Source organism: Poromitra crassiceps (genome assembly GCF_964638095.1).
Source record: "Poromitra crassiceps genome assembly, chromosome: 10".
Taxonomy (NCBI): domain Eukaryota; kingdom Metazoa; phylum Chordata; class Actinopteri; order Beryciformes; family Melamphaidae; genus Poromitra; species Poromitra crassiceps.
The window spans coordinates 29,208,793-29,223,424 of NC_139631.1; the positions used below are offsets into that span (position 1 = coordinate 29,208,793).

A 14,632-nucleotide genomic window follows, 5' to 3' on the forward strand; every position below is an offset into this window, starting at 1 on the left:
CCCCCAAGCAACAGACAAATTCCTTTGCGTGTGTGTGTGTGTGTCTGTGTGTGTGTGTGTGTGTGTGTGTGTGTGTGTGTGTGTGTGTGTGTGTGTGTGTGTGTGTGTGTGTGTGTGCGCGTGCGTGTGTGCACGTGTGCATGTGTGTGTGTCATGTATGGGCCTATGACACTGAGAGGCTAAGCACTGCACTCCAAACAGACAGGCCTGGACTAGTAAACAGGTGCTGCTGGAGCAGCTGAGGATGAGGCCATGGGGCGTCTCCAGAAATGCCTGATCAAAGGGAGGCTGCCTGAGCCGCCAGTCATCCAGGCAACTTGATTTATGTCATTGTGTCAGAGAACTTTACGACTGCTTGCAACAGCAGCAAAGGTACACAGGTTCTACCACAAGCTTGCATACAACGGCATCATGGCAGGCTGCAGCAACTGCATCGATATGCATGGAGAGAGATTTTCGTTATTTATCGTCATGGTGATGCTTTGGCTTTGGTCGTTTTCTAATGCTTTTGGCTAGCGAGGATGGTTCCTTACGCAATCTTTCATACGCAGACTAGAGGAGGCCTAATTGATCTGTCATTTCAAACATTATGTTTGTAATACTGCTCCGTTCCACAAAGACACTTAACATCAGGCTCAATTACAGGTTGTGAAAAGCTAGAAAATCCTGGCTCAGTGGTAAACCGGTCAGATTGAATTAAATCAAGTAACTATCAAAGGTTTGAAGCCGTTAACAAAAAAAAAGATGATCACAAGCAGAAGCTCATTTTTTTTGTCAACACATCATAAGCCCCCTCCAATGAGGAAGTGCTGTGGGGAGGGGAGGGCCATGTGCTGTGGGGAGGGCCATGGTTAGGTGCTGAGAGGATGAGAAAGTGGATGAGTGCATGAGTCGGGGGGGCGTTCATCCTCTCAGGGGCCATAGTGCAGTTTGGAGATATGTGGACCTAAAAGATGCCTCGCCTCAGTCACCGGCTGTGGGATTCCCAGATTCTCCACTCGGACAAACAAAACACACAAGGACCAGGACCAACTGCAAGGCTCTCTGACACACACATCCAATGACTCACGTGGCTGATACAACACAACTAAGGGATATTACACACCGACACACCGCTATGGAACCATCTATCTGTTTGATCATGTGTGATCTGATTGGAAAAAAGATCTAGACTTAATCCAACGATGCATACAAGTTGAGTGTGATCTTAAAAAAAAAACTTTCTTGCTAGCAGTACTTTGCCCTTGCTCTGAGCAAGATTTTTCCCCCCTTTGAAGAGAAGAAGAGAAGTGAAGCTTGCTTGGCTGCAGAAGCCCTGAGGGGGGTGGTAACTGTCATTTATATTTACAGCCTTCCCAGACACCTTGGGGGCTGTTAGCCAGGTGGCCTCTGTTGAAGCTCTCAGAAGCACTCACCTTTTTCGCAACACAGAGTATCAATAGACACTGGCTGACTTTGATTCAGCCACATCGAGGCTGTGAGTCATGTGCTTTTGACTGTTAAAACGGGTTGGATTGACGCTGGAACTTGAATGGCCTCGGGGTTAGAGCGCATTACACTCTCCTGCAGCTTTATTAGAGCAGAGAGTCCTGTCTGCCATAGGTAGAACGCCTCAAACAGGATTTCAAAGGGAGGGCAGGTAAAGGTGTTAAAAAGTCTTGCACTCACAAAAAGCAACTTTTTTTTACAAGGATTGGGAAAACCGCGGACTTGTGCTACACTGGTTAACATTTGATGATGCGGTAATATTCCTATTCTAAATTTTGTGTTTGTAAATGGTACCAAATGCCATAGAAAATGACTGATACTATGTGTAATCTGTGCCTTTAAGTCAGTGTGGTTCTAAATCTTTTTCACATCAAGGACCCCTAAACAGACACAAATTAGACCACGGACCCCCATTTGATAAGATTTAAGTCTCAGGGTCCCCCATCTGATAAGATTTGAGCTTTTGTGACGACCCTCCCACTGTCTTGGCCCTGTCTTGCAGGAGGAGCCTGGTGTTTGGGTCATTGAGCCAGGTGGTAACATATGAGGGGAGTCATATTCCAAAGTTAAAAGTTAAAACAAGAGTGGGAGGGTCGACACACTTGTGTTTTATTGACCCTTTTTCCACTGCAGCCATTTTGTGTCTAAAAAGGCAGGGTAAACACAGGTGAAACCAAAAGATTAGTGAGGGTTTCCGACTTCCAATCCATTTAGGTGTTCCATTACTGTGGCCCTCGTTCATGTTTTGGTTGCACCTGTGTTTTCCCTGCCTTTTAGACACAAAGTGGCTGCTGTGAAAAAGGTCCATTATAGAAAGTGTATGAAACCCCAGACCAAAATAGTCATACTCCCTGTCATTGTGTTACTTATGGTTGGAATTCTAGTGAAAATAAATGATTACCCTTTTTTGCTGGGGACCCCCTGGAAGCCACACAAGGACCCTTGGAGGTTCCCCGGACCAGCCCTTTGAGAACCACCGCATTAAGTATCCACGTCTTGTTGCTTTGGCAGTACAGTCAGGACAAAAGTCAGAGCTGAGCACAAATGTGTGTGGCTCACACTCAAGACTAGACTTGTGGTTTCGGAGACGATATCGTCAAGATTGTTTACAGTGTAAGGATGGTTTAACACCAAACAAGTCAGAGTACCAGACCATGCATTCAAGTTTGTCCATGCTTTAGAAATGGCTGCAGTCAATATATAATTTACTTCAAATCCGGACCAGATGTGTCTATAGAAATGTCACTATGCCTTGCTGATAAGAAGAGAGGAGATGACAGATAGTCTGTGTTTTGGTTCACAGCTATCCTCTTCTCAAAGCCAGACCCTTCAAACAGTCTAATCCTGTCCTGAATGAGCGTTGGATTATTGTATAACCTCATCACTGATACACACCGACACATGCCAGAGAGAGAGAGAGAGACATAGCCTACACAGAGAGAGAGAGAGAGAATGTGAGTACTTATATTCACTCCTGTTCAGGTGAAGAGCAACATAAACACATGGAAGAGATTAAATGAAAATACATCAATAACAGGTTTCAAAAATCCACCCTAAAGCAGAAGTGATGTCAGACAGCTGAGTAGAGACGTGTCAACTTGAACAACTCTCTCCTAAAACTACAGACAAAACCAGCATGACTCTTTCCAGCTCCAGGTTGTGTCTCTTTTTGATGACATCACCAATTACAGCCATATGGTTCACAAATATCGATTGAACTGACCAGTATCAGGAACGATTGTGAACACCATTTTAGGGTGGATTTTCCAGCCAAACACTGATGATCTTCATTGCAGAATGTGGTATGCGTATGCGGTAATTATGACTTCTTAGAGGTGGCCTGTTTTTGTTTTTATGAATCAAAGCTACTAAAATGAAATGCTTAAAACCGACCGAAACCAATTTGATGTTGTTAAAAATGTGCTGGAAAACCTTAAAACATGAACAAAAGTGACTTTGTTGCCTTATTGTTATAATTAGAACATACAGCTGGATATCATTTAAAAGGCTCTCTGTCATCAAACCGTTTTGCCGTTAGTTGTCTTGAATGCAGGGCGGGCTACACATTTCTCATTTTTGCCTCATTAACAATTAAAAACAATAATAGAGATGTATTATTTATGCTTTCCATCGTCTGTCTATTCTATGCTCTATTTTACCATTCAGCTTCTTAGAGATGAAAAGGTGCAGTTTTCCAGTTTGCGACGTTAACGCCCTTATATGAACCCTATTGAACTGCTCATAGTGCAAATGATTTATAACTACAATTGTATGTGACAGAAGTTACAACAAGTGGTGTAAACTGTTGAGTTCTCTATGCCAATAACTGAAAAAATGTGTCCATCTTTCTCACCTTTTCTTCGTGTATAGAGGATATTTTCTCGCTCGAATATTCTTCAGGATGCCAAGCATGTTCACTGACATACCATCACATAAATGTGCACAAAGTAAGGTTCATGATGCCTTCCATTTTTATAATGTATTCCAAAATACTAATACAAACTGTCAGGGAATAAGAGCAATTGTGAAAATCTATGGCACACACAAAAAAATGCTGTCTGTCGTATGAAGATTGGAACTCACTCAGAGGGAATAAAAACACAGTTGCAGTACACAATTCCAGTTTTACGAACATTTAAAACTAGAACGTTTTATTAATTTTCTATAAAATATGAACTTTTAGAAATATATACAAATGCTCCCTTGTGCTAAAAAAAAACTGCAAAAAAATCAAAACTCAACTGTGTGTACATATAACTTTTCAATAATGAGTGCTTGATTAATTTATGGCATGAATTTGCCACACAAACGGCCGTTCATAAGGTCTTGAGCACTTTTCAACAGCTGCTCTCACTCCAGCTCAAACATACAGTATATGAAACTGCCTCGATTTCCATGAAAAGCTCCCAAACGCAACACTCATCTCTCAGACCATTTTGCTTCCATTGTCTGTGGGGTCCTTTCATTGTCTGTAATCTGTCACTAACAGTACAAGTGTCTTTTTTTTGCCAGTAAGCAAAACATCTATTGCACATTATTCAAGCAACCCCCATGCCACATCCAAATGGTTTATTCCACTCTTTTTGTCTTGGGAACAATGCGATTTTCTCTCTCTACTAAGTTCCTCAATGAGATAAGTGATTCCAGGAGTAGCAGTTTTCCCCCCTCAAACAAAGGCAGCTCTTGTTGCATGAGATGGTCCAAGATTACCCCCAAAAAAAAACGAACTCACGTTGCATTACCTTCAATGCAGTTTGCATAAATAAAACATGAACCTAGTTTCTTTTGATGGCACTCTGATTACAAAGTCTCATTTAAGAAAAGGGCTTTTACAAGTATTTTGGGGTTTACACAAAAACAGCCAGCTCATACACATGTGGGAGGGGGCCGTGTGGGCTCATACTTAGTACTGTGCCCTTTGAGAGACGGGTGAGGTTTGATGTAAGGCCCGCTGCTGGTGAAAACGCTGGTAGCCTTCCTCCTCGTTCTCTTCTTCAGCTTGCGGCTGAACACGTTCTGCCACGACTGCAGGGTCTTTGAGGTCCAGATCCACATGCCGCTGGTGATGCCCACCACCAACAGCATGAAGATCTTCACCATAAAGATCTCGACGGCGGGGATAGAAGTCTTAATGACGCATTCTTCCGACTCGGGCCCGCTGCCGTCCACGCACTTCTGCTCCCCGGCCAGGATGCGCCAGTAGTCCATGTTGAGCCGCTCGTAGAAATAGCAGGCGATGACGCAGGTGGCCGGGACGGTGTAGAGCACGGAGAAGACCCCGATGCGAACCATCAGCTTCTCCAGCTTGTCTGTGTTCTCCCCCTCTGTCTTCATGATCTTGCGGATGTGGAAGAGGGCCACGAAGCCGGACAGCAGGAAGGAAGTGCCGATGATGAGGTAGCAGGAGAGAGGAATGAGCACGAAGCCGGTGAGCGCTTTGACGTCCATGCTGCCCACGTAGCAGACGCCCGTCAGCTCATCCCCTGCCACCTTCCTCATCACCAGGATCATGATGGTCTTCACAGCGGGGATGGCCCAGGCCGCCAGGTGGAAGTAGCTGCTGTTGGCCTCAATGGCCTCGTGGCCCCACTTTTTGCCCGCAGCCAGGAACCACGTGAGGGTCAGGATGACCCACCAGAGGGAGCTGGCCATGCCAAAGTAGTAGAGGATGAGGAACACGATGGTGCAGCCCGTGCTCTCCAGACCCTCCTGGATAATATACTGGACCCCGCTGTCCCTGTCGCAGGCGATTCTGTCCGCTCCCACAAACAGCCGGATGAGGTAGCCCACAGAGTAAACACAGTAGGACATGGAGAGGAAGATGATGGGCCTCTCGGGGTATTTGAAGCGCTGCGGGTCTATGAGGAAGGTGAGCACGGTGAAGGAGCTGGAGACGAAGCAGAGGATGGACCAGATGGCCATCCACACCAGGGAGAACTGTTTGTCTCCCTGGCTCCAGTACACATCCACTTTGGGGTAGCATTTGGGGGCGCAGGACTCGCTCTTCTCGACATAGTGGAACTTGCCGGGGTTGCCGCATGCCTGCTTGCTGCTGCCGCTGTCCTTCAGGTGCAGGTCCTGCCCGCTCAGAGGCCGCTGTGGCCTGAAGTCCGGAGGCTGGGTGTGGGAGACTTTGGGAGGCTCCTCCGAGCCGTTGTTGGGGGCCTCCATGCAGAGGTTGTTGGGGTCATTTTTGGTCGGCAGCTGGGAGCAGTCTAGAGAGTCGGGCCAGGGGAAATTAAACTGCTCCAAAATGGGCGAGCACTTCAGCTTGACCTGCTCACACATCACTCTGCAGGCCGGGATGGGGTTGGACACCTGCTCCGTGCACATGGGAGCATACAGTGAGCACAGGAAAAATCTAAGGTGACTGTGGCACCCAAACTCTATCAGCGGAGCAAACTCATGCAGCTTAATGGCTGCCTCTTTCTGGTCCTCATGGCCCATCAGATTTGGCATGCGAGTCATGTTGTAGCCAATGTCTTTACACAGGGGGATGTTGATGTGTTGACATCCCCCCTCTCCGGACCGGTCGTGGTCTATAGAACTAATGGCCAAACCCCCGTCACTCCACAAGACTAGCAGCAGATAGATGAAGCTCGGTTTAGCAGTTGAATACATTCTCGCCTCTCTTCGATCCGTCTCGTAATAAAGGAAGATTAAATGTTCACCAGGCACAAGTTGCTTTCATTCATTAAAAGGCAGGCTGCGCTCAAATCTACTTGTTTGTGTGCCAGATGATCAGTGTGTGGAAAAACTTACAGACTGCATGTTGTAAGACCATCGCTGTGTCTCCTTTTCTGTTTTAATGATTTAACAAAAGGATAATTCCAGTGACAGGTCCGAAAACGTTATCTTGTTGAAAACGGTGTGCGCTCAGGTCCATGCTTTTTAGAGAGTCACTTTAAAGTGGCTGTTCAGGCTCCTGCTCCGTCCATATCAGTCCACTATTGTAACTGGGAATGGTTGTGTTCCGATCCGTTTCACAACTTGTTTTCAAAAGGCGCACTTGAGGACCGTCTTCAGTGTTCATGACACTTTCCGGTGTGTCTGACTGCAATACGATTTCAGACCGTGTGCTGCCGCGCCGCCGCCGCACAAGTTGAAAAAACAAAATAAAAATATTTGTCCTCCAATGTTTTGCGCGGGGCTGATTACGTTCTCAACGCACTCAGATCATCGGATAATCGATAGTCAGCGAAATAACCCCAAAATAAATATCCGCGATGATATTCAGGACTAGTATCCTCCTCCCTCCGTGGCAGTTGATGCGTTTGGTGGCAGCGCTCGTCTGAGAGCTCGGAGCCTCCGTCCTGGTCTAACCTGCCAAAAGATCCGCCTTCAAAGACAGCTACTTTGCATAAGAAAGATGACACTGACACGCGGATTATTCGCAAATCGTGCGGAACAGCTTGTTGGCCAATCATTACAGCATTTTTAAAGGTTTACAGCAAACTTCCCGTCCTCCGTTTGTTCTTCTGCTCGATCCAAAAACTTCCAGCACAACAACATGACACAGTCATGGCTCAAAGGCGCACACTGAGGCGCACCAAAACCAGTCCCTTGGTCACAACTTTTTACGGTCTATAATGCGAGTCTCTCTCTCTCTCTCCCTCTCTCTCTCTCTCTCTCCCTCTCTCTCTCTCTCTCTCTCTTTCTCTCTCATTTTTATTCCCCTCGCTTTCCAGAATAACTAGGCTACAAGGTTGAATAAGTCCTCAACAATATATATATATATATATATATATATATATATATATATATATATATATATATATATATATATATATTGTTGAGGACTTATTCAACCTTGTATATATATATATATATATACATACATACTCTCTCACACACACACACACACACACACACACACACACACACGCACACGCACACGCACACACACATTTGCTCTCTCCTCATAGCAGTCTATAATAACATGAAGCTCGGGATAAATCCCAAACTCTCTTCACTTTTCTGGCTCTTCATATTTGTTCAGTTCATTGTTCAGTTTAACAAATATTGATCAATGAAAATCACAACATTTGAATTCTGTTTCAGGGTTTTCCCCTTTGGTAATAGCCTATTTGTGTCTACACAACTAATTTCATATTTATATATATACGAGATACATTGCTAGTAAAATATGTTGTCTCCCACAGTGATGTAGACTACACATCCTTGGGTCCATAAACCTATGTCTGAACACAAGAAAACAAAAACGTCTATGTATAAATGAAGACATGATGAACATCATTCAACTATCCTTGGGTCCAGTCAGTGATTGCCAGTGTTGGGGGTAACTCATTACAAAAGTAACATATTACATGTAATATATTACTTTTAGCAGTAACTCAGTAATATAACTTATTACTTATAGGATTTCAGTAATATTATACCAGTTACTTTGTCAAGTAACTCAAGTTACAAATTGAGTAACATTTTTATTAAATCAAAGCACATATTTAAAAAAGATACAATAATTTCCTAATCAAACTGTGTGTTTTTATGCAAATAACCACTATAGATGACAATAACAAAGGAAAAGAATAACATTTAGAATTTTGGATTGTTTACAATGACTTCAAGGCGGTTGACATTATTTTTCGGGATGGTTCTGGGGCCGTCATGTCATTCTGCTGCTGCTGTTGTTTTGGTAAAAGTAATGCAAAAGTAGTGAAATAATTAACAAGTTACTCTACACAGAAAGTAATATTGTAAAGTAACTTATTACTTTCAAATGAAAGTGACTAGTAATATGTAGTATATTACATTTTGAAAGTAACTTGCCCAACACTAGTGATTGCTGAGTGTAGGCTACTTAAAATATGAGTGAAATTGTATGAGGGGGGGGGACCAAATTAATGCTCAACCAGATTTTTTTTTGCCAGGCAGCTGCAGCTGGCACTACGGGAAGTGACGTCATCAAAGACCAGAGCAACAAGTATCCGATGATGTCACCACGGGGGGTGACATCATCTAAGAGCAGAGATCAAAATATCTATGATGTCATAAGTCCATGCATGACCAGCAGTAGCCGGTAGCCAAGCTGCCTGGCAATAATTTGTGTTACTGATGTCACCAGTAACACACATGCTGCCTGGTATAAAACAAATTCATGCTTGTCTTGGGTGTGACCAAACTCATGTTAACTCATGCTAGTGACACAATGTGTGTGTGAAGGCCTAAGATACGTAAAACAACACTATAGCGCCCCCTACCCACGGCATTTCTTTAAAGTGACATTATGTCACTTTAAATGACTATATTTTGCCTGTATTGCTTTGTCTTCTACTGTTGATGTGACCGCTGCACTGCATAGGCTACTTGCACAAAGTCAAATTCCTCATTGTAATCTTGGTAATTTTGATTGTTCTGTATTGTTTATTTGATGTTATGTGTTATGTCATGTTTTTATAAGTTGGCGCCTAGGGGGGTGGGCGATGTCTGTCTGTTTGTGTGTCTGTCTGTCAGTCCAGTCTCCCCTATAATCAAGCGTGCTACGCTCACGCAAGATTTCTAGTATGTACGGTAAAAATAGTTGTGTTAAAATTGAAAAAAAAAGCAATGCTCTGGCGGACCGACCACCAGGCAGAGTCCCGTGGACCACAGTTTGGGAATCAATGGTCTATGACTTCACCGATGTCACAATGTTTATGATGTGATAGGATAGGTCGGAATCCACCCTATATTATGATTTAAGACATTATGACACCGGACTGACAAACCCTGTCTTTATTTGAAACAAACACACACGCACATGCTTTGGAGGCGCAGTGAAATTTGTCCTCCACGTTTGACCCATCCTGGCTCGTCTTCCTCCATAGTTCAGGCCAGGAGCGGTAGGCAGCTGCAGTGAAGCGCCCGGGGACCAACTTGTTGTAACCGCCTCTGGTCAGACGACAATCTTCTGCATGTTTTTAGTGGGGGGTTATATATGGAGGAACCTCAGGGAGCACGGGGGGGAAATGCAAACACGACAGAAAGGCCCTTTCGACGAGATAGTCCACCTGGGCATGGGCACTGAGGACATGGGGGGAACACAACACACCCTCAGCGTCCCAGGCAGGAATCGAACCCAGGACCTTCTAGCTGTGAGGCGACAGCGCTACCACTGCGTCTGCGCCACCGTGCCCCCAAAATCACTGATGATGATGTCACAATGTTATTTTGGAAATCCACACATTTAGTTGAGCTTGCAGATTTGCAGAAGAGGCATGCACCCTCTGTGCCATTTTGGTTATGGCGTGGCGGCGGGGTCCTTCAGAACGCCGCCCTATTATAGTAGTAAACGTCGCCCTTATAGTAGTAAAATTGTAATTGCTCGACTGACATCGCTGGTGACATCATCACTGATGATATCACTCACTGATGACATCACTGATGACATCACTCACTGATGACATCATCATCGAGTGCTCGAGTGACATCACCAATTCTACACATAAGTGATATCAGTCATTTAAGACATCACGTCATAGACATTGTGACATAATCAGTGATGTCATAACTCCTGACCTGCAGAGGATATAAATAGGACCGGTGCAACTTGGGCAACTCCACATTGCACCGGTTGGAAGACAGCACAATGTCGCATGTGAAAGTCTCGAAGACTCCTACTCTGAGTGGAAATCCTCCTCCAGACATCACAAATCGCAAGAGGCCTGGACGTATAACCAATCAGCTGCAGTATCTGGAAAAGGTGGTGGTCAGAGCATTATGGAAGCATCCTTCTTCGTGGCCCTTTCGGCAGCCTGTTGATGCAGTGGCATTGTGTCTTCCAGATTATTATGCAATTATTAGAAACCCTATGGATCTGGGCACCATTAAGAAGCGTCTTCAAAACAAGTATTACTGGAAAGGGCTTGAATGTGTACATGACTTCAACGCCATGTTCACCAACTGTTATACTTACAATCACCCTAATGATGACATTGTTCACATGGCCCAAAAACTGGAGCAGCTTTTCAAGAAGAAGGTGGACCAAATGCCTAAGGAGGAGAGTGAAGTGTCAGCGGTCAATACTAGGAAGACAAATCCCGCACTTAATGCAGGTGCAGTGAAGGTGAGACCCCACTCGCCCGTGTCGGGCGAGTTCCAGCAGACAGTGACATGTGATATGTTTCACTCCATCCCACCTGCCCAGCTCTCCACACAAATGGATGCAACAATTAAAAAAGGTTTTAAGAGGAAAGCAGAGGCAACTTCAACCACCTCAGCAATCACGAGCTGTGAAGCATCTCCTCATGTGGAGCTTTCAGCACCTTGTAAGTTATTCAGACAAGGCAGTGGAAGGCTGAACAAACCACGGAGGAAAGACGTGCCCGATTCACCCATTTTGGGCAAGAAGGCCAAACCTTCTGAGCAGCTCAACTACTGCAATGTTATCCTGAAGGAGATGCTTGCAAAGAAGCACTCGGCATATGCGTGGCCCTTCTACACCCCTGTTGATGTAGATGCCTTGGGCTTGTATGACTACCATGACATTATTCAACAGCCTATGGATCTGGGGACCATAAGCAAAAAAATGGATCAACAAGAATACGCAAACGTCCAACAATTTGCCGCTGATGTCAGACTGATGTTCTCCAATTGTAACAAATACAATCCACCTTCAAATGAAGTTGTCTTGATGGCAAGAAGACTGCAGAATTTTTTTGAGGACCGATATTCAAAGCTTCCCGAAGAACCACAGAGTCACTCCTCACTAAGTGAGAGTGACTCCTTACCGTACCAAGTTCACAAGGGAAAAGTAGATGGACATGGAAGTCTCCCAACTACAGCGAGTAGTACCGACAATGAAAGCACCTCTGATTTGGAGAGTTCATCAGAAATGAGGGCCGTTCAGATGGCCAATCTAAAGGTACAGTTGATAGCTGGCCAATCTAAAGGTACAGTGGATAGTGATCAACTGCATAGACTCACCCAGGTGCCCCTCCCGAAACCAAATAAGAAAGAGAAGATGAAAAAGGACAGAAGACCCAAAGAAGTTATTTGGAAAAAGCACAACTCCTCAAAAAGCAAATCTAACATACATAAACTGGTCATCAGCAAAGGCCCTACTCTGCATGTCAAGAGAGAAACTATTCAAGGAGTACCAATGTCTTACCATGAGAAGAGACGGATGATTCTGGACATCCACAAGCTCCCTAGTGGCAAGCTGGGCAAGCTGGTGAATATCATTCAGGCCCAGGAGCCTTCTCTGCGAAATTCTAATCCAGAGGAGATTAAGATTGACTTTGGAAATCTTAAACCTTCGACACTGAGGGCTGTGCAGAGGTTCCTTATGGCATTTCTGAGGAAACGTTCCAAGAGCATTAACAAAAACAAGTTGGTGAAAACCAAAGGAGTACAGACTGGGAAATTAAAGGCTGCTGGGAGATCGCTGGTTGTCACTAAAGAGCAGATCTTGACGAAGAAGTCAAAGGGTCATCCCATGCCATCAAAAGAGCCCATGCCACGCCTCAAAATCCCCAGTAACGTGCCATGCCTCAAAGACCCACGTGACGTGCCGCGCCGCAAAGACCCAAGTGACGTGCCACGCCTCAAAGACTCCAGTCATGTGCCATGCCTCAGTGACAGCAGCGGCTCCTCCAGCTCCAGCAGCAGCTCTGACTCCAGCTCCTGCAGTAGCTCCTCCAGCAGCAGCAGCAGCAGCAGCAGTGATTCCAGCACTTCTGATAGCAGTGACTCTGAATCAGCAGTGAGAACAAATAAGCAGCAATCGGAGAGAAAAGACTTGATAAAAGCCTCAAACAAGACTTGTCAGGCAAATCCTGCCTTGCAATCCCTGCTGGACTGTTCTACCAGCAGACTTCTGTGCCCACTGTTGTCCCCTCTGCAGGGCGGTCCATTGCAGGCAAATGATGATGGGCGAAGAGATTTCAGATGCTCCAAGGCTTTGCTTGACAGTCGTACCACCATTGTTTCTTGCACCAACACAGCCGATGCATCTGTTGGGAAACGGCAATGTTCCAAAAAGGATGTTGTCCTGAAAAATGTAGACTCTTGGGCTAGGGTGGTTCAAAAGTCTATCACCCCGAATATTATCAAGTCCTCAAAGGAGAGCTTCCAGCAGTTCCGTAAGGTTGCTATGGAGAAGGAAGAATGTGAAAAAGCTCTGAAGAAGAGACAGGTGGAGTCCTACTGGGAGACAGAGTCTCCTGAAAAGAGTAGACTACCAGGCCCATACAGAGCTGATTCATCACAGATCCTTCGCATAGAGGCTACTTTAGATGTGGAGCTGCAAAGACCAAAGTCTCCCGTGACAACGAAACTTCTCAGTAGGGAGATGGCCCGCACACAGGAGCAAGAGCGGCGCAGGCGAGAGGCTATGTCATGTATTGACATGACTATGCAACATGACATCATGGCTACATTTGAGCTGAACCTGGACTAGAAAGCAGATGGGATTTAATTGATTGATAAATAAATTACCTTGATCTGTGCCAACTGTTGAATGACTTCAGATGTCAGTTCACATCGAAGTGTGAGAATACAATAAATAAAAAAGACATAAAAGCGAGCAAGTCGGCAATATCTGTTTCAGTGGCAATATCTGTTTCAATGTTTGTCCCACTGATGATGTCACAATGTCTATGACATCATGATGACTCCGATTTCTGCTTGTCACAATGTCTATGACATCATCAGTGACATCATTATTGACCAATATCATCTCCATTCTCATTCTCATGCCCTATCTCAATCCCTCCATTTTCTAGCTCTCACAGAGACCTGGATCATACCTGAGAATACTGCTACGCCAGCCGCACTCTTACTCTTTCTCCCAAACCCCCAGAGCCTCTGGGCATGGCGGTGGTACTGGTCTCCTCATTCTAGAGTGACTGTGCCAAGAAGTACTGACCTGGGACGGGGCTAGGCCACACCCTGGCAAATTATCTTACCACTTCACAGCTGAACACAGAAATGAACCAGCTTGAAGTCCTCAGTATCAATCACTGACTAATTACCCAGTATAGGAGAGAATGGCAGCAAAATTTGTCTACTCACCAAAAACTAGAATCCAGCAGAAACCAAACTGACAGTTATACACACAGTGAGATCCTTCTTGAAGACAAGTTTGTGAGACTGAAGTGAAAACACCTTGCTCACAGGTTATATGCTCGGGGGCTAGGCCACACCCTGGCAAATTATCTTACCACTTCACAGCTGAACACAGAAATGAACCATAGATATAAATGTATTCCTGAAGAGTTGCATTTGTGTGTTTTCTGTGATCTTGGTATGTGGAGGATGAATTTCACTTTTTTGTCCCATGTACAACGAGGACATTTTTGTTTTAGCCAAATTTATAAAAAATGCCTGGCGATTAAGACAGGGAACATTGTATGCAGTATAACTGTATCTCTTGGAAAGTGAATGTTTTGTTGAAATGTCTTTTATTTTCTTGTAGATTGTACAAATGTACATTATATTATGATTCGTCGTGTGGCCATCTCGGCTATTGTAAATATTACTAGGGATCTCGTGCGCTACGTGCGCTCGATTCCTAGGCTCGCCCACGTAAGCTGGCCCTGCAGCTCACCAAGCTGGCCCTGCAGCTCGCATTCACAGCTCAGCCACCCTCAGCTCGGCTGCTGTGTGGCCAATGAGACCAGCATCACTGATGATGTCAGATTTA

The 14,632-nt window shown here is 44.9% G+C and overlaps 1 protein-coding gene and 1 pseudogene across 2 annotated transcripts; one reads left to right on the plus strand and one right to left on the minus strand.

The window, feature by feature from the left end:
• Nucleotides 1–3,917: 3,917 nt before the first annotated feature.
• fzd10 (frizzled class receptor 10) lies at nucleotides 3,918–7,233 on the minus strand. The gene has a single exon (XM_083644026.1). The coding sequence runs from the start codon at nucleotides 6,607–6,609 to the stop codon at nucleotides 4,855–4,857; it is 1,755 nt and encodes a 584-aa protein (XP_083500152.1). The 5' UTR covers nucleotides 6,610–7,233; the 3' UTR covers nucleotides 3,918–4,854.
• A 3,343-nt stretch (nucleotides 7,234–10,576) lies between these two features.
• LOC310784367 (bromodomain testis-specific protein pseudogene) lies at nucleotides 10,577–13,387 on the plus strand (annotated as a pseudogene). Its single transcript has one exon. The product of its transcript is annotated as a bromodomain testis-specific protein pseudogene (transcript).
• The last annotated feature ends 1,245 nt before the right edge of the window (nucleotides 13,388–14,632 follow it).